This window comes from Sphaeramia orbicularis, chromosome 12, assembly GCF_902148855.1.
Source record: "Sphaeramia orbicularis chromosome 12, fSphaOr1.1, whole genome shotgun sequence".
NCBI classification, from domain to species: Eukaryota; Metazoa; Chordata; class Actinopteri; order Kurtiformes; family Apogonidae; genus Sphaeramia; species Sphaeramia orbicularis.
This window is the reverse complement of record NC_043968.1, coordinates 20,479,696-20,501,363: the sequence shown is the minus strand read 5'-3', so window position 1 is coordinate 20,501,363 and position 21,668 is coordinate 20,479,696. Positions and strand designations below refer to the sequence as shown.

The 21,668-nt window shown below is 40.0% G+C and overlaps 1 protein-coding gene across 1 annotated transcript in view; it reads left to right on the top strand.

The window, feature by feature from the left end:
* gfra2b (GDNF family receptor alpha 2b) overlaps positions 1 to 21,668 on the top strand; it is a 162,584-nt gene that overhangs the window by 55,524 nt on the left and 85,392 nt on the right. Inside the window, exon 3 of the mRNA XM_030150505.1 lies at positions 6,570 to 6,647. Within this exon, the coding sequence (XP_030006365.1) occupies positions 6,570 to 6,647 (78 nt within the window). The remainder of the gene's footprint in view (positions 1 to 6,569; positions 6,648 to 21,668) is intronic.

Here is a 21,668-nt window from a genome sequence, read left to right as displayed (position 1 = left end):
GTGCGACACTTTCAGTAGATCAGATGTGGGTGGCATGCAGATTGCCAAACATGTTTAAAAAGAAGAAATACATATGCATCATTACAATGTGGCATCTGCTGCCTGCCAGATCCCATATGTACCATATCGCACACACATTTTGTGTGCAGCTTCACTTTGAGACATACATTAGGAAATAGAGCCAAGGCCTGCAGTGTATGATGGTGATGTTCGACATGCAAAGCAGAACATCAATCCTGTTGAGCGAACACAGGCAACGTAAACATTCATGAAAACGATAAGAAATGATGAACAAGCTCTGACACATAGTGCACTTGTTCTCGACTAAATTTCAACATCCTCACATGCATTCATTCAGACAGCTGTGCGATGACTATTTTGATCTACTAGATATAAAAAAAAAAGCATAGAGAAGTTTGTCTTGTTGTCGCTGTGTGCTTGTTTATTGGTACTGCAGCCACAGTGGAAAGACAGTGAAGTTGATAAGCTCACTGTGACTTTCCCTGCTGTGTCCTTCTGTTTGTCTTCTATTGTCCTGAAGTGACATTTAGCCATTTGTACGTGCTGTTTGTCTTCTCACTGCAGTACAACAGCAGGCAGCCATCGCTGTAATATGAATATTAGACGGTCTGTAAATTGACATCATTACTGAGGAAATGTTCACAATGTGGAATGGACAGTGCAGAATGACAAGATTTGGATGGAAGGCACTGAATCCAGGAGGGGTGACTTTTAATGCAGCACACGGGGTTTATTGGATCATATGCTATTTCATCTTTGAAGTTTGTGTATTACGTGAAAATGTATGTAGCTTTGGTTTCATAGGATTGAACTATAGTGTTAATATACAGTATGGATTCTGTCTTCATTGAAAACAGTAGTGACATATTTTTAGTGTAAATATATTTTAGCCCTTTGTCACCGGTTCTGTTCATAATTTTTATGGACAGAATTTCTAGGCGCAGCCAAGGGCCGGAGGGGGTCCGGTTTGGGGGCCACAGGATTTCATCTCTGCTTTTTGCAGATGATGTTGTCCTGTTGGCCTCATCGAACCTGGACCTTCAGCGTGCCCTGGGGCGGTTTGCAGCCGAGTGTGAAGCGAGTGGGATGAGGATCAGCACCTCCAAATCCGAGGCCATGGTTCTCCACCGGAAAAAGGTGGTCTGCCCTCTCCGGGTCGGTGGGGAGTCTTTGCCCCAAGTGGAGGAGTTTAAGTATCTCGGGGTCTTGTTCACGAGTGAGGGAAGGATGGAGCGTGAGATTGACAGACGGATCGGTGCAGCGTCTGCAGTGATGCAGTCGCTGTACCGATCAGTTGTGGTGAAGAAGGAGCTGAGCCGAGAGGCGAAGCTCTCGATTTACCGGTCAATCTACGTTCCTACCCTCACCTATGGTCATGAGCTTTGGGTCATGACCGAAAGGACAAGATCCCGGATACAAGCGGTCGAAATGAGTTTCCTCCGCAGGGTGGCTGGGCGCACCCTTAGGGATAGGGTGAGGAGCTCAGTCACCAGGGAGGAGCTCGGAGTAGAGCCGCTGCTCCTCCGCGTCGAGAGGGGCCAGCTGAGGTGGCTCGGGCATCTGTTTCGGATGCCTCCTGGACGCCTCCCTGGGGAGGTGTTCCGGGCATGTCCCACCGGGAGGAGACCTCGGGGAAGACCCAGGACACGTTGGAGAGACTATGTCTCTCGGCTGGCCTGGGAATGCCTCGGGGTCCCCCCAGGAAGAGCTGGAAGAAGTGTCTGGGGAGAGGGAAGTCTGGGCATCCCTGCTTAGACTGTTACCCCCGCGACCCGGCCCCGGATAAGCAGAAGATAATGGATGGATGGATGGAAATATATTTTATCTATTAAATGCATGCTGTGACCATAAGACCCTAGAGAAATAATATTAGACCATTCCCTGTAAATGTTAGGTGTACAGAGCACGAGTCATGGATGGGTGGTGATGACATGTCCTGTAAGAAAACACCCAGGATATGTCTGTTATCCATATCCTTTCACAAGAACTTAGACATCCTGGTGTTAGTCGGTCAACTGCTGCATCTTGACTCTTTGCCGCAAGTAATTCCTCTGATTCCAGAATCCAGTGACTGTCTTGATTCTTAGAGAAAAATTCTGAGATACCATCTAAGACCCAAAGAAAACAAGCACAAGAGACAGCTAGCTAAAGGCTAATAGGCTGCAAAACCCAAACTCTTGGCTGAAATGGGTTAAAAGAAACCTCCTTAACTCCTTAATCCTTAAAGACTATTTTTGCAGTGAATTCCAAGTGTATTTTTGCTCTACATTTATCCTTTCCAAAGTGATTTATCACCATTTGTTATAATAATTTCCTCTGCATTCTGTTTTTTTTCCATATGAAAATCCTTATCCTATATTTAATCTACTGATCATGTCGGTGTTGATAGAAAGTCAGGGTAGATCCCTAGGTTATTATGTTAGAACAATGAAAACTGAAGAAAACATTACTTTTTAAGCAAAGCATATTATTAACTGAGCATAAAAACAACATGTACAACCACTGTCATTTAGCAAACTGCATGAATTCTACTGGCGAGTCAAAGTTACAGGGTGGGGAAGCAAAATTTACAATATTTTGAGGCAGGGATTAAAAGACAGTGTATGACCAATTAGTTTATTGAAAGTCATGAGAATTTATTTGCCACAAGAAAATGTGCATAATAGAAAATGTTTTTATTCTATGTGTCCTCCTTCTTTCTCAATAACTGCCTTCACACGCTTCCTGAAACTTGCGCAAGTGTTCCTCAAATATTCGGGTGACAACTTCTCCCATTCTTCTTTAATAGTATCTTCCAGACTTTCTCGTAATAGTTTTGCTCATAGTCATTCTCTTCTTGACATTATAAACAGTCTTTATGAACACTCCAACTATTTTTGAAATCTCCTTTGGTGTGACGAGTGCATTCAGCAAATCACACACTCTTTGACGTTTGCTTTCCTGATTACTCATATGGGCAAAAGTTTCTGAAAAGGTATGGATAATAGTGTTAGGTATGAGTATGACATCAATATATGTTTGGTTTCAAAACAATTGACGTAGTGCCTGCTGAGAAAAAACAACTAAATGTTCATTGTAAATTTTGCTTCCCCACCCTGTACAGAAGATGATGGTGTTTCCATGTTTATGAAAAGCTCAGAAACAGCTTTTTACCTGAATTATTAACATGTATTGATAGGATTAGTGTTTCAGAAGTTATAAAACATTCATCAGTAGATGCTTTTGGTCTCCAGTGGCTGTTTAGACGTTTAAGGGTTAAGGGTGATCAACACTGCAGTAGGTGGATAAGTTCTACTAGAACCTGAACAACTGTTGGTTGAAATATGATTGGCCAAACACTTCTGGAGGCAGTACAACCAAGTGAAAAGCTGTGAAATGAAGAGAATAGACTAGTGGGAATAATTTAATACATCTTCATGGAGCAAGTATAAAAATATAGGGTGTAAATGTGTCTCTTTAGGCCAGTAAGAAAGGCCTTACTGGCCCCACTGGGACCTCTCACATTCAACATTTTTCATCTATTGTCAATTTTCAAGTATTAAGTAAGTGATTTTTTTTTTTTTTTTTTTTTTTTGCTGGAAGGCTTCACTGAAAGCCCAGCCTAAACTCAAATTCTGTTCTTCCCCTTTTCCATTTCCATTTGAGAGCAGCGTCTCCATTACTCTGCTCACATGTGGTAGGCTTTTACTGCACACACAGCTGTGTTGGCACAAGTACAATCAACTCAACATTGTCACTGTGTTTGCTGTTTTTTCAGTCAGTGTTGCTAAACCTTAATAAGTAGCTAGTTGTTGGTATTGCTTCTGAGCACTGAATGTGATGTACAACTGTCATTTTCATGGAAGATTGTGATGACATGTTGGCTGCCACTTCAGAGAGTCCCTCATTGACAAGGACGAGCAAAACAATCTTATTATTTGCATAACTTATTCAGGCATCTCTGCCTCATGTTTACAAGAAATTTATGAACAGGTGTGAGAGACCAAGCTATTAGGACACAGAGTGGTATTTTACAAATAAGGGGTTTTATTTAACCCAAAAAAGTGGAAAAAACAAAAAAAAACAATTTTTAAAAGCCAAAATTCATAAAAGTGCTCAAACAGAACTGAACTCAGGTCAATACAAAGAAAAATAAGAAAAACACATACTGAACACAGACACATAGCACAACTAGACATGTGAACATTTCCTGAAGGTAATGTAATCCATGTGCTTGCCTCTTGCCGGATCTGTGGACTTGTGGCTAGGTGCGATATGAAAGCAAGAAACAGTACCAAAGAAAGACTGTTTATGGGTGTATGAATAAGCTGTTTATTATAAAAAATGTTTGTCATAACTGTGTAACGGCACAACAGGAAAGAAAAAATAAAGATCAGTTCAATTATTGACGGTGTTTTTCATTGGCTGATGTTCTGTGATGGTGCGCTCTTACTGGCCGACTTTCTGTGACGCTGCGCTCTCATTGGCTGACGTTCTATGATGCTGCGCTCTCATTGGTCGACATTTCTGTGGCGCTGCGATCTAATTGGCTGACATTCTATGACACTGCGCTCTCACTGGCTGACGTTCTGTGACGCTGCGTTCTCATTGGACGACGTTCTGTGACGCTGTGCTCTCATTGGCTGAGGTTCTGTGACGCTGCACTCTCATTGGTCGACGTTCTGTGACACTGCGTTTTCATTGGCTGACGTTGTGTGACGCTGCACTCTCACTGGATGACATTCTGTGACACTGCAATCTAATTGGCTAATGTTCTGTGACGCCGCGCTCTCATTGGTTGATGTTCTGTGACACTGCGTTCTCATTGGCTGACGTTCTTTGATGCTGCGCTCTCATTGGTTGACTGGTTGACGTTCTGTGATGCTGCGCTGTCATTGGTTAATAATAATAATAATAATAATAATAATAATAATAATAATAATAATATCTTTATTTATATAGCACCTTTTAAAAACGAAGTTTACAAAGTGCTTTGACAGACAAAGCAGAGGGCACAACAGCAGGATACAAGATGCAAGTGAAGACATTAAAACAGAAGCAACACAGTAAAAGAGATTTGGACAGCAAATGCAAAAACATGACACTTCCAATAAATTACGTGAATTGGAGTAAAGAGGGCAGGGATAACATGATGCTGTCAAATCAATGTAAAAATGAAGGAGTGAGATAAAACAGCATGTACGAGAATATAAATTAATAACTCAAGAGGATAAAATTAAATTTTAAACTATTAGAATTAAAATAAAAAAAATTAAAAGGGACAGACATCACATAAAGGCAAGTCTATAAAAATGTGGTCGACGTTCTGCGGCGCTGCGCTGTCATTGGCTGACGTTCTGTGATGCTGCATTCTCATTGGCTGATGTTCTGTGACACTGCACTCTCATTAGTTGATGTTCTGTGACACTGCGCTCTCATTGGTTGACGTTCTGTAATGCTGTGTTGTCACTGGCTGATGTTCTGTGACGTTGCTCTCTCATTGGTTGACGTTCTGTGACGCTGCGTTCTCATTGGCTGACATTCTGTGATGCTACGCTGTCATTGGCTGGCGTTCTGTGATGCTCTGCTCTCATTGGCTGACGTTCTCTGGCTCTCAATGGGCGAAGGTGGGGTTCAGGGTTAATTAGACTGACCAGTTTACCTGTTAAGGTGCATGTCTGTGGACGGTGGGAGGAGCCTACACACACTCAGGTAGAACAACATATAAAATTAAAGAATGGTCTTGTTACCAACTTGCAGAAAAAAATGAATCTACAACAGAAAAATAATATTTCCATTAAGCGAACCATGGAGCTTGTTCATTTCATTTTCATGACTGTTTCTTTTTTTTTTTTTTTTTTTTTGTGATTTACTCTTACTGCTGTTTGTTTGTTGTCCTCGATGCACACAGAGCACACAACAATTTCTAGCAGTCAAACAGAAACATTCACTGAGTGAGAAAAATGAGAAATGTTGACAAGTGGGTCTCACGCAGGTCGTGGCTCATTGTGGATGTGTCACACAAAAGTGATGTTTAAGGAATTTAGGGGGGGGAATCTTTTGAAATCGTACCTTTTAGATAATCAAAACTGTCAGACTGTAAGGAGTTGACAGTTTTTAAGAGCGGGATTCACTTGTCAAAACATACTGTTGCATCAAACACTGTAGACGGAACCCCTTGTGGCGAAAAAAAAAAAAAAAGGTTCAATTCTGTTCATTTCAGTTCAATTTATATAGTAAAAAATCATAACAAAAATAATGGTAAGGCAGCTAAATACTAATGCCAAGACCCTGGAAAAAAAGGTTTGATTGGATATTTTCTTGTTTTTCATATACTGTACTTTGAATTAAATACTCCCAAAAGATCATTGACAAATAACACATTTTGAAATTTTATATAATTCAATGTGCTTTGTAAACTCTTAGTTTTTACCTGGTAGTGTGGACAATCTGACTTTGAAGCTAGTTTTGAGGTGGAACCAGATGGTTAGGACTGAATCTGGCATCACAGACAAAGCTGCTTTTTGTGTGTGTTTGTGCTTAACGCTCTCATCTGTTTTGTTTTTCAGGGGAAGAGTTTTACGAGACATCTCCCTACGAGCCGATCCATTTCTCAGAGGAATTCCAGCTCGCCTCCATCATCTCAGGTACAGCTACGGCCTTGAAGAGTTTGTTGTTGTATACTCCTCTCTCGTGTTTGCGAGGGTTTTTTTTTTTTTTTCCCAAGCAGCTTGAGCAAACTGACACACACTTATCAAGGTTGCAGCAGCAGAGAGCGATAGTCTCTGGGATGTGGTGGGGATTACCAAGAGGAATACAAATCTCCAATGCTCCCCTGCTGATTAAGATGAACTGAGCAGCTCCGTCCACTCTTTTCGTCTGTGAATGAATGTGTCTTTGTAATTATTGTGTTTGGGAGACAGAGACTTTCAGTGTGACTGAAGCATTTCTTCTCACAAAAACCTATTTTCTCTCCCAAATTCTTATGTTCCACAAGACGTTTCTCATTATGCAAAGGGCAACAGGATAACCTTTCTTATTTTTTTATTATATATTTTAGATGGACTGAGCCCGACCAGTCAGTTTTTGTGTACAGGTGTTGTACATCTACCAGTGTGTGTGTCAGTGGGTGAAAAACATGACATAAACAAATGAAATGAATTGACAGAGTGCGTTAAAACACAGTTTGAATTGATTTAGGATAATCTAGGGCTGGCATTTTAAAGGGTCATTTTACCAATTTTACTCAGGCGAAGTACTACCAGGGCTCAAAATTAACTTTTTGACCTAGGAGCACTGTGCTCCTAACCCTAAAAAGTTAGGAGCACAGGCTAAAATCTAGGCGCACCACTATTATATAAAAAATTTGGAGAACAAGCAAAACTCTTGGCCATACCAAGTAATATTCCTATATGTATTTAAGCAATGTTAACAACCTAGAATAAAGTATTTGAATAGAGTATGAAAGAAAAAGCTTACATTGACACAGGTGCAAAACAATTGTCAATGTGTGGTATATACTTTAGTTGGTTCTTGGAGAAGAAAGACGAATCACACCATTATTTGCAACAACCAACTTTTTTATTTCATGGCCTAAAGGCCCTTAGTCACTGTGGTCTACACCACGCCTGAAGTCAAGTCAAACTTTTGACGAATCATGTACACGTCTAGATACCGCTTGTTGTTTATTCATTAGCCCCTCGATTCGCTGGTTACGGTCAGCTGATCGTGTAGCAAGTTGATTCGCGCAACATGATCATCTGACTTGCAGGATACATTACGTCATGGGAAAATACTTGGAACAACGCCAGCGCTACTAACCGGGTTTGGCGGGAGATTGTTTCAAACGTCGGTGGAGTTATTTGATCCCTTTGTTTATGCCGCCTGCGCACGCGAGGGGGCGGGGACTAGATTTTCCGCTTCAGTCAGCGGGGCGTGGAGCTTGTTTATTTTCAGCTGACGAGTTACTTCTGCAGCCATTATTCTAGGCGCACATATTAATTTTCGCTCATTTTTTTATTGGCGCACCGTGGGATCGTAATCTCAAAAACAGTCGCACTACCGAAATTCTCAGGCGCATGCGACCGTAATTCAGTCGCAGTCACGAGCCCTGACTACTCAGACTATGAAAACAGATGTGTGTGTTGTGTGGTTTCTAAGGTGAGAGGAAACAAGTTTCATGCTGATACCAGGGTGGGTTGAGTCAACAAATATCCGGTCTTTCCTTTATATGTAGCTTCTAGTGCACATTCACATTGAGTATGGGTCTCAGTTTTGGGGTCATGTTTACAGCAAAGCAGGGAAATGCTCTATTTAGAACTACAATTTCCCAGAAAGAACAATGTAATTTAATCCTTGAATTTGAGTTTCTCGTGTTGTATTTAAAAGATAATAATAGAGTAAGGGACTGCAAACAATGAAAAGTCAAAACTCTTATACATTTAGCCAAATAAAAAAAGGATTCATGGTGGTTTGGGGACTTCCTGTTTCATAAGTCATGTGGTTTCTCCACTGCCCCGCCCACTCAGGCGACTAGCAAGACAAGGCAAGTTCATTTATATAATGCATTTCATACACTAAACCAATTTAATGAGCTGTACATGAATAAACAACAAAAACAAAAAATCTGCTTATTAAAATGTACAATGATAAGAAAGTATAGGATAAATAAAATCATAATAAATCTATAAATGAAATAAATCTATATTAAAATACTTAAAAGAATACACACAACAGAGTTTACAGTCCTCCAGACTGGCAGCAGATCCAGCCCTTTCATTGAAATGGAAGAAGTGAATGTAATTTACAGATTTTGACTGATTCTTTTGTCAAACTGAATACATTTATTACCAGTCACATTTCCTCTGAACGTTCTGATATTAAAATGATATTTTTTAGACACACAGAATAACAAAATAACAAAATAAATGAAATGATAATTCTGATAAAGTAATATTGGCGTACTATTGCCGCGTTTCCACTACGTGGAACCGGCTCGGCTCAACTCGACTCGACTCTGTATTCCTGCAGACCGTTTCCATTACAGGATACTACTGACTTTACAGTACCTGGACGTCATAGCAATGCGGCGCATTGTTTCTGTGTCGTCTGCTCAGAGTTGCTGAAAACTGGCTCGTTGCGTGTTGTCTCGTCTGAATTTTTACGTCGGCCACCAAAGACTGAATCTCCTCGACCGACTGTGGTGTAGTTTTGGGCTGTTATCATGTGGATTAATGTATCGCTATATTTACTGTCCACTTCCGCATCTGTTTTTTGTAAAACGGCGGGTCACAGAGAAAACTGTCTGACCAATCAGTGGTCTGCAGTGTTATACTTCATGGTTTAGTGTCACTTGGAACCTCTGCGGAGTTGATACCAAAAAACTAGTACCGGGTACCAGATTCCAGGTCCTTTTTTGTAATGGAAGCGCAAAAAGGCTGAGCCGAGTCGAGTCGAGCCGGTACCATGCAGTGGAAATGCAGCATATTATTGTATCTATATCTTATTTAGATGATTCTAAACATGACAAGATGTTTTCGCATCTGTGAACAGAATCATATAACTCACTTGTAAAGAAACAATTAATCCTGTTGATAATGTACATAAATATCAATAAATAGGTTAAAATTTCCATGTTGTAGGTGAAAATGGTTTGTATTTGTGAACACGTTTATTGGTTTGAATCTGACGTAACATATTAAAACACAACAGTGTTTTAAGCCAAAGATGGTTCTATAACAGTGTCTTATGATTCTCTGTTGTACGAATGTCCCTGAACTCCTCCTGTCAAACATCCACCTGCACGTTCAGACACTAATCCCCACACGCTCAGCCTCTTTCAGACTTTGTAGCCGTTTTCAGAATCATGCAAAAGGTGGAGTCAAACTCAGACTAAAGTTATACATTAAGCCACATTGATCCATTTACAGCGTGTTTTCAACCGTTCTGGCCACGCCCATTTAGGAGACAGGAAGTGAAACATGCCACATCATTGGCATGCTGCACAATTTATGTAAAAGATACACTTGGATGCAGCTCATGACCTCACAAATTCATGAATTCTTCTCATACATATTCTAGGAAATGCAGTGTCAGACTGCCTAACAATGCCTGGTTAAATACACGTATTCTGTCTGTAAACAGTTAAATTCCACATCTCCTGTTGTCGTAAAGACACACAAATGCAAGCACGCTCACTCGCACACATCCAGCTCCATATTCACAAATACTCTGTCACGCATAGCCTTTCCCTCCAATCAATTTGAGACACTCCTGTCTGAAACATACTTTAATGTTCCAGTCCTCTTTCTTGTGCCACTGCTATTTAACACACTGCTATATTATCCTCTTATCTCTCACTCCCTCCATCTGCCCCCCTGCTCTCCTTTTCTTTCTTTTCTGCCGCTTTGCTTTTTATCTACTCTGAGCATTCGGAGGCTTTCTGAGTGTGGATCTTCACAGCATGCCTTCAGATTCCAGTAGACAGGTGATTTGAGAGACAGAGACACACTCCCAGCAGCTTTAACAATCAACAGTGACTGCTCAAATTAATGCAAAGGAATCTAGCATGCACATATCCTCAAGTGTGTGGATATGTGTGTGTATATGTGTGGAAAATGATGCCATATTTCCTGCTGTATTATAGGTCAGATATTGGAAATAACTGAACTATTACACACTGCATGCACCGTTGCATTGTATGCTTGTGTGTGTGTATTTGTGTGTATGTGTGTGTGCATGAGACACAGAGATAGGCAGAGAAAGAAAGAAAGAAAGCGCTTTTGAAGTTGCATTGGTCGCAGCTTTCCTGCTTTGACCATGTTTGTACTTGTGTTGTGTTAATCTGAAAGAGCAGAACCCAATTTACAGAGCTTCGAGTCTATTTCACAGCTGTTTGACCACACACACACACACACACACACACACACACACACACACACACACACACAGATATGCACACACAAAGTGTAAATGACGATGTACTGCTTGGGGCTTCTGACATTTAAACACTCCTCAGAAACATGTGTAGAGCAGACACAGAGTCAGACAAAGTGAGTGTGCTCTGTTGCAGGTCTGAAGTAGTATGTCCAATCACTAGATTACTGATAAAATGAGAGAAAGTGAGGAAATTGCTTAAAAATATTGGGCTCAAAGTCAGGCATAGCTGTGGCATTATAACAAAAACCAAGCAAAAAATAGATGTTTTCTGACTGAGCTTAATTTAAAAAGATTTTAACCAATACATTCTAAATCACCAAAACTGTGCCTCAATTTGAGTAATATGGGACATACGCTGTTGTCCAGAAAGTCTGAATAAAATATTCTTACCTCTTTTCATGAAATGATTATGATAATGGGATTTATTCTGGATAGATAAAGTGTAACTGGGACTCAGTCTGTAATCACTGAACATGGTTAAAGGTGATTACTGATGTGTGTAAATAGGAATAAAAAGAGGAATGTGTCTGGAAACAAAAAATATTCCAACTTTATGGTCAACTGTGCATAAACTAATTCAAGCTTTTAAAAGCAAATGAAAAACCTCATATTTAATACTGTGTTGATTTTCCAGTCACCGTCCTACTGTGAAGACTGACCTCACGCTGTAGGTCACTTGCACCACCTGCTTATCATGACTAATTTCTATTAGTCACATGTAGAAGGTGCAAATCAAAACAAAATAGTGAACAGGGAGGTGATGATAATCGTAACAGGTAGCAAAGGTGGTTGAAAAACCAAAACCATGTCTTGGTTCTAACTCTGATGACAGAGGTCCTTCAACCTTATGCTCACAAAGTTTTAACCCCAGTGATCCCTGAACTTAATCATGTTGTTTTTCCTTGTATGTTGACCTGTGCTGTCATTCAGTCTGAAAGACTTCTGGGATTGGTTACTGTTTAGTTTAGGATTGTTGTTCTGGTGAATGATGAAATGCTGTCAAGTATATTTCTATACATTTCACTCTGATTGCTTCTATATGCATCTGCAATGTCTATCTTGCTCCCATCAGCAGTGAAATCATCAATAAATACTAGCGTGCTACCTTCACTGACAGCATTAACAGGGGTATCACCACTTTTGATAGAGGGGATGGTGCTCAATGGTGGACATATGTAGTTTTACTTTTTGATAAAAGGCCCCAAGGGTTATTCATAAGTATAAGAAACAGATGTGATGTCTTAGGTTTAGTTCAGACTGCAAGAAAATGTGGCCCATATCTTATATTTTCACTCATATATGGTTCTGATCAGATACAGTACTGATCAGCCTGAACTGTCAGATCTGGATGTGAGTGGTTTGTTATGAGTCTGCATTCTACACTCAGTCAATGAAAACTTTGAGACCATATTTTTCGGCATGATTTTTATTTTGAAACCCTAAACTGGAATTTTTTCATATGAATCATTTGTTTAGGATATTGGCATACAGAAACAAAAATCTTAAGTTTCAAGAATAATTTCAAAACAAAAAACTTAACAAAAGAAAATGGCACCTGCCAAACACAAAGCCACAACAGTCACCAACCGTTTGCTTCGATGCAGGCGGCGATCTGTTGGCGTAGGCTTCGGACTAGGTGTCGTGTTGTGGCGTTCAACCAGGTTTCTGACTGGGGGTTGGGAACAGCCCATACGCCTGGCTATATCACTGTAGCTCGAACTGGCCTCCACCATACCCAGTGCCTGGAGATGTTGTTCACGTGATAGACGTGGCATGATGCCGTTCACTGGACTAACAATGGTGGCCTTTTTTGGGCCTTTATATAGGCCTTCAAAACCAATCCTCAAATTGTGCAGATATCCACTGAGTATTGCTCAATTTGTATTTGGTCCACTTTTGCAAAAAGACCAACCCCTGTGCAATGAACCGTGACAACATGACAACTCATCATTATCTCAACTACCCGAGCACTAAGTCATCAATAAATCCACAATGAATAATTACAACCCCCCTACAGGTAGAAATATGCATACATTTCTACCTCAAAGTTTCTATTGACTGTCAGTATATATATGTATAATAGTAAAAAGTTAAATATGGACTCATTTTGTTATCGTGGTGATCCGTGATCCTCGAGGTTCAGTTCCTGCATTTTACCCATAATACACACATCACCTAGCATTAGCATTAGCAACTCTTTTTTTTTTTTAGTAATTTTTTTGATATTTAGCAGAAACTAAGTCATCAGCCTTGGTCACGGGCATTGACAGGAGAAACAAAATATGTATATATCTGTTTGGGCGCAGCGTGGAGGGAACAGGCAAACTCAACACAGAATGGTTCATAATGTGACGGGGAATAAAACAAGGATTTTCTAGTTGTGAGGTTAAAGTGTGAACCACTCTGCCAGTACAGCAGTGTAATATGAGCACTGAAAGGGACCAATTTACTGCACAATGAGTATTTGTAGTACCACCGTTTTATTTAGCTCAGGCATTTTAGATCATTTCGAAAAACAATATGAAAAGCAAAACAAAACAAATCCAATCTGAGCAATAAATAAGAATTGAGCACGAAGGTCCCACACTCCACCAACGAATAATGTCATCAAAACATTTTCAGTTGCTAGTTTTCCATTACCCTCAGAAATGCGCGAAATGTAAATTGCACAATAGAAAACATAATGGAAACAGCAAAATGTCGCAAAAACTGTCAAAGAAAAAAAGTTTTTACCCTCTCACAAGGTGGTTTTTGAGACGTTTCGATACAGAAGTATAGCACAAAAATGTAATGGAAACACATTTTGTGGATTTTCATATATCTGTGCATGGTTGTTTTGCTCACGCCAAACTTCTCCTTTATTAACCTGTACTCAGAACAGGTGCTACTTTGTATAAGGCAGCGGTTCTCAACCGGGGGGACGTGAACGACATCATCATGCATGAGTGCGGGTTCGTTAGTGACTATTGTTGTAGATCACTACAGTATAAATTGCTCAGCGAATACCCCCCCCACGGATTGAGGTCCGTGAGGGAGCGGGGTCTATATTGTGAGGCATATCACGCCACCCGGTCACAAATGTGTTTTCGGGGGGCAGCAGAAGGGAGCTTACTTTCACTTTCTCACAGCTTTACCTACAGAGCTATATAACATGTCACGTCCGTCCTCCTCATATGGGTCCATCGCATTACTTTTAAATTAATTACGGGGGGCATATCGTTAGGCACATTATCCCCACCCACCCCTCCACCTGTTGCAAATTTGTATTTGGGGGGCAGCAGGTAGTTAATAGTCGCTTTTCCATCGAACATCTGTGCAAAACTTTACCAATATTTACGAAATGTCGAAAAACAGAAGTGCGTTATGTCGGTTTTTCCATCAAATCACAAATGTGATGATTTTTACCTCCGCCAAGGAGGTTATGTTTTTGTCAGCGTTGGTTTGTCTGTCTGTTTGTTTGTCTGTCTGTGTGCAAGATAACTCAAAAAGTTATGGACAGATTTGGATGAAAATTTCAGGAAATGTTGATACTGGCACGAGGAACAAATGATTAAATTTTGGTGGTGATCGGGGGTGGTGGGGGCCACTGATCTGCCTTGGCAGAGGTCTGCACTCTACAAGTGCTTTTCTAGTTTGTTTATTTATTATCGTGAGATGATAACAAGAAGTCATTCCATAAACATGGCGACGAATGTAAAAATGGTGTTAATTTACAGATTTATTCATTATTATATATTACCCCTCTGTCTCGTACTAAATAAAAAAATGATTGGGTTTCCTGGTGTGTCCACACATACCGACACATTTCTTCTTCTTCTTTGCTTGATGTAACGTACGTCAACATCCAGTTTTTTAATTCACTTGATTCTAGTTGCAAAAAAAGGTCTTTCCATTGCAGTTTTGCATGATATACCATTTGTGCTATGCCCAAAAAACCACCTCTTACCAGTGCAAAAACTTTTAATCGAAAAATGAGACTCTTGGCGAAATTGCCGTTTTTCCATCAGGTAAATTTTTATGCGCAAGTTATATTTGTGCAATTTGAGGGTTAATGGAAAAGCAACTACTGATAAAGTGAGGGGAGCTCACTTTCACTTTCTCACAGCTTTATCTACAGAGCTATATAACCCATGGTGTCCTGCTCATATAGGTCCATCGTGTTACTTTTAGAATTACGTCCCTTAAAGGAGCGTCTTGTGAGAACTTTACAGTGTTTTACAAGACTTACGACATGTAACGAGACAGGACTTTACTAGAATCGTGCATCAGAAGCCGAACACTCTTAAATGGAAACACCTACAAGTTGTCGAAATTGTAGAAATATCATTTTTACGTTGTGGAAAACTATAATAGAAACCCAGATAGTTTCCTTCATCTTCTCTCTGCTATGAACAAATGCTAAATTCAACCACAAGTGTTGCAATAGCTGTGGGCAGTTCTTTTAGTTTTGATGCAAACCTGTGTCAGAACATGCTGCATCCATTGCATTATTTTTACATCAGATTGAATGTAGCGAAGAACAGAAAAAAAATCAACTGGCCAGATACGTCTAGTCTTTCTTCTGTCTAGACATTGCTGCAAACCTGCAGAAAAACTAAGTTATGAGTATGTTGCCAGTTTACTAAGACATTTTATTTGTATAGCGCTTTTCATCGAACTCAAAGACACTTTACATACGGTAGATAAAAACCGAAACCAGACACATTAAAAACAGATACAAAAAAGCAGGTGCAAAAGGCAGGTATGCGAATATACAACAATTAAACATTAAAAGCAATCTTAAACTAGAAAAGCACTCGGAGAGCGCAGACCTCCGCCAAGGGAGATCAGTGCCCCCCCCCCCCCCCCCATGTTTGTTTGTCTGTCTGTCTGTTTGTCTGTCTGTGTGCAAGATAACTCAAAAAGTTATGGACAGATTTGGATGAAAATTTCAGGAAATCTTGATACTGGCACAAGGAACAAATGATTAAATTTTGGTAGTGATCGGGGGTGGGGGGGCCACGGGGGCCCACTGATCTGCCTTGGCGGAGGTCTACGCTCTCTTTTCTAGAAAAGCACTCAAGAGAGTGCAGACCTCCGCCAAGGCAGATCAGTGGGTCCCCGTGGCCCCCCCACCCCCCAACATTTCCTGAAATTTTCATCCAAATCCATCCATAACTTTTTGAGTTATCTTGCACACGGACAGACAGACAGACAGACAGACACAGACAGACACAGACAGACAGACAGACAGACAGACAGACAGACAGACAAACCAATGCTGGCAAAAACATAACCTCCTTGGCGAAGGTAACTAGAAAAGCACTCGGAAAGTGCAGATCTCTGCCAAGGCAGATCGGTGACCCCCCCCCAAATTTCAGGAAATGTTGGGGGGGCCACGGGGGCCCACTGATCTGCCTTGGCGGAGGTCTGTGCTCTCTTTTCTGGAAAAGCACTTGGAGAGCGCAGACCTCCGCCAAGGCAGATCAGCCCCCACCGATTACCACCAAAATTTAATCATTTGTTTCTTGTGCCAGTATCAACATTTCCTGAAATTTTCATCCAAATCAGTCCACAACTTTTTGAGTTATCTTGCACACGGACAGACAAACAGACAGACAAACCAACGCCGGCAAAAACATAACCTCCTTGGCGAAGGTAATAAATGAGTTTTTAAAAGGGATTTAAAGGTGTTGAGGTCAGAGCAGTGTCAGATAGAAGGTGGGAGGGAGTTCCAGGGGGTTGGAGCAGCAATGGAAAAAGCTCTGTCCCCCCATGTTCAGTGCCCCCCCAGTTTAGAACAACTCTTTCACATGGCAGGGTGTGGTGGCCATCACAGCTTTGTTCTAAATTCAGCCTCAGACACGACAAATCACTCCCACTTGATGATGGCGCTCATCACTCCTCTCGTCTAAATAAATGGCTCTTGTCTTTCATTTTTCTATCTCTTCCCCATCTTTATCTTTTTGAGGTTTCATCAAATCTGCATTCATTAGATCCCTCTGTGTGTTTTCAGCCTCGGTGCACAAATGACGTTGTCCTGAATATCTTTCTCTGCTCAGTTGTCCAAGTAGGTAATGAAAGTCTGTCTGTAGCTCTGAGACCGTCTTACCGGGACTTTACTTTTTTTTTTTTTTTCCTGCTCAGATATGATCAACCGAGTATCTGTGAGATCGCTGTATTTCAAAGTAGAGAGGAGACAAGGGCAGAGGGTAGGAGACAAAGGAAGAGGAGAGGAGAAAAGAGAAAAGGAAATGTGAGACAAGAGCCTGGAAAAGCAAAAAAAAGTAGAGGAGGGCAGGTTTGAGGGAAGCGAAAAGGATAGTGCAGCAGATAATCTAACCACAGGGGACTGCACACGGAGACACTTCGTACTGACACAGCTTCATTTGTCTGAGTGGGAGCTCATTTGCTTCAGGTTTGAGATGTTATAGATTCCATATTGTATCTATAACTATGTACATTTTCTTGTCTTGAGCTGAAACATTATTTATCATTACAGCGATTTCTAGCTTTTCCAGGATTAACTCTTTGGCCATTTCTCAATACATGTTCTTGTCTGTTCTTCCGTTCTTGTGAAATGTCATCAGTCGCGGCCCAAGTACTGTTGCATTTGAAAGTTCGCATAAACTAAGAACGTATGGAATACCTGGATTTTGAGCTGAAACATTTTTTTTATCATTATAGCGATTTCTAGCTTTTCCGGGATTAACTCTTGGGCCATTTTTCAATGCGCGTCCTTGTCTGTTCTTCCGTTCTCGTGAAACGTCATCACTCGTGGACCAAGTACTGTTCCATTTGAAAGTTCGCAAAAACCAAGAACGCATGGAATACCCGGATGTTGTTCTTGTCTGCTAGCTTAAACCAAGGATGCACTGGTTGGTGACTCACGTAGACTTAGCTGGCAAATATCCCAAGATGCATTTTGTGCTACTCTCGAATGCAACAGCGGCTTCTGTGAAAACTTAATCCAGAAATGTTTTTTGACTAGATAACTGTAAAGAGATGATGTGATATGCAGTCACGAAAAAAAATATTAGACCACCCCCTGTTTTCTTCAATTTCTTGTTCATTTTAATGCCTGGTACAACTAAAGGTACATTTGTTTGGACAAATATAATGATAACAACAAAAATAGCTCATAAGAGTTTAATTTCAGAGCTGATATTTATCCATTTTCCACAGTTTTCTTGATAATAATCAAAATCACTTCAGTTCTTACATCAATATCTATGGCATTGTACTGACAAAAACAGTGTTTTTAGGCATTCCATGTTTTCTTTTCTGTCTGTTTCAGCCACATGATACACACAGGAGTTAGTACTTGATTGCATAACCATTGTTTTTGATGGCCTAATAATTTTTTCAGTGACTGTAATGTTAGAACATGAGCGAGAGGCAGAATAGCAAGAAATAGCCTACGTCTTTATTTTATACAAAATGTATTAATGACATGTAAATAGTTGTACAAATTAAATCGAGGGACACTGTGGTGATTTGAGGGAAATACATGAGGGAACAGATGGCAGAAATACAGCAGAGACAGGGAGCAAAGTTCACAAGTACGCAGCCGTTCCAATTACAGAGACACTGGCGTTCTTAGGAAGTCCATTCTCACCGAGTTCACAAGACCGTACTCTGTGTTCTTGATATTGAGAAACAGCCTTTAAAACCTGATGTGTCATTGCTGACACACCTTGTTCATATACAGGTTGGATGGCTGTAACTCTTTCACTGTTTGTGCAATTGTAAAATACCAACGGTTTCTGAAACCTGATACATTTATAGGCTTTATTGGGTCATTACAGTAATTTCACTCATGCCAGTACTAGAAGCTGGAGAAGAAGCCATTTTAGCAGAATTATAACATGCAGTAAACTGTAAATGACTGCTAGATTTTGAAAGTTCTAAGTGCTCTGGAAAAATGAGCAAAAGGACTCACTCATAGCACATTTTCTAACCTTTTTATAGTCAATATAAGAAAAAAGTTCAGACAGACCATTTTAAACTTAGGGTTTAAAGCAGTGTTTTTCAACCTTGGGGTCAGGACCTTACGTGGGGTTGCCTGGAATTCAAATGAGGTCTCCTGAAATTTCTAGTAATTGATAAAATTGAAAAAAAAAAATTTACAAATAAAAATATATGGTGAGTTGACAGAGACAATCCCAATCTATGAAAGACATGACAAACTGAAGCTGAAACTGAAGCACTGTGGTTCTGTTTATCTGTCAAATGTTCATTGTGGTCGGTTTCAGATGCTGCAGCTCTTTCATTATTCGTAGTTTAAATTGTTGTTTGTTCAATATTAATTGTCAGCCTTGTAAATCCAAGCTGGACTGACTACATATCCTGACCAAGGAAAATAAAATTCTCACTTTGTGCAGTAATCTACACCTGGCTTTTCTGCCTCCATCCATAATAATATACTTTATATAGCCTAAGTATTGTCTAAAATTAATATTAATTTGGAACATAGTATAGTAAACTATTACATGATCAAAAACAAATTAATTTTAGCAAAAAAAAAAAAAAAGCCTTTGTTTTGAATGTCTGGGGTTGCCAGAAATTTGTGATGTTAAAATGGGGTCACGCCCTGCGATGAACTGGCGACTTGTCCAGGGTGTACCCCGCCTTCGCCCCCATGTAGCTGGGATAGGCTCCAAGCGACCTCCGTGACCCTAGTGAGGATAAAGCGGGTCAGATAATGAATGAATGAATGAATGAAAATGGGGTCACGAGACAACAAAGGTTGGGAACCACTGGTTTAAAGGGCTAATAGTGACAGAGAGCTGACAACAGGTGGAAAAACATACACACCTTCCTTCCATTTCTCTCTACTGTCATTTCAAATCAAAAAATTAAATATACAGACTTGGAAATGTATAGAAAAGTAGAGCCACCTTAAAAGGCATCTGTGTTGGGATCCAGAGTAGAGCTGTAGAGTCACGTCCAGGTCTGACAGAATTTGATCTGTGACTGGTTGTCACAGCTGTCAATCACATATTTAATCCCCCATACCTGTCTGAAAACTCCTGTGATCAATCCAAATCTGTGTCAAAAGCCCTACTCGCATGGAACTAGCACTACGTGTGGACATAATTTGGTGGGATATGGTTGAGGATGATGGAGGATCCACTGGTGATGTTAAATGAAAGTTTTAAAAATGTTTTAGGAGGAAATCTAGGAGGCTCATGTCGCAATATAGCAAGAATGTTCACTGATACAGCAAACTTGAATCTTTCAGCTGAGCGATGTCTGAAAGGATAGATGGATGACATGACAGCTGCTGTAAGGAACATGATTCTGTCTTTCAGCAGGTCTCTATATGTGGTGAACCTGCCCTTGACATCAGAACGAAAAAATCAAATACGAATGAAACAGTCATGGGGGGGCATCATCATCATCATTACACTAGTTCTGTGCAAATAGGGCTAAAAAGTTGATTTTTTACATCCTGAAAATATTATAGTGATAAACTTTAAAACTAAAAATACATTATTTAGGCTAATTAGCATACATCGGTATAAAGACATGACTAATTTGCATATGCTTATGCCCGTTAACACTTAACATATAAATAAAAAGTTGCTGTCTAAAGAATCCTAATATTCACAATTACAAATAACCAGTGTTTTATTGCTTTGAAGGGGTTTTCTCTCCCCGTCCCCCCACCACCACTGAAAAGGGGGAAAAAGTATTTAGTTTATGTAATTTTCCTAATATATGCACTTACTTCTTTTCAGCTCAGTGTTAGAGTTTCAACACGTTTGGCTGTCATTTACGATCGCAGTAGTTCCTCTCTTCATTCAGCTCTCCTGCTGATAACGTTACAGCCGCAACAGCTGACAAGCACAGGAGGACAGGCTTTGACCAAACTTGGCTGTCAGACAGGAAATACTCGTCCTGACTCACAAGACCTGTTTTTTTATTAATGTTGGCTGTAAAAATAAATAAACAATGTGCACTTAATTCAATTCCATACAGACTTGTACTTAAACCGAAAGAACAGATTGAATACAACAATACAATGTTCTTTCTTTCTTTCTTTCTGTCACAAAAAACACCACTCAAACACATCTGTAAATAAAATCTTCACCTACTCAGATAACCTTTAATCTTTTTAGAAATTCCAATCCAAAAATACTCTTGACTGTCACTGATTGTAGATGCTTGTCTGAGATGCCCTGCAGATTTATTTATTTTTTTTATCCAATACAGTTTCATGACTTTCTGTTCCTGTTTGAGGACACAGTTCTCATTCCCAGGATAATGGAAATAGATTAAGTGGAAAATAATTCTCACCAAAATGTTTAATTTTGACTTTAATGAGATACATTAGGATTAGCATCATGATGAGGATTAGGAATAAGACTCACAATATTATTCGCTTTGTTAATCTGATCCAGTTAGACAACTTCATGATTGCAGTTTTATTGAATTATTCAAGAGTTTATGCATTTGGTAACATTTATCATTAAGACTAACTTTGTTTACTTTAATTCTCAGGCTTAAAAGGATTTGCCCGGAAATAATATATATTAGATCAAGTATCTTGCTCTGACAACTTGTCTTCATTTGCAGGAGACGAAGGTTAAAGGAGCAGCGTTGCAGATTCCCAACAGCTAGTTTTAGGATAGGCTTATCCTTTTTGAGTTCACTGTTTGCATGCATTTCACAGCTTTATGCTGTAAGTTGGGATATGTTCGAAACAAACCAGTCTGAAGTTTACATCTATTCCAAATGATCAAACC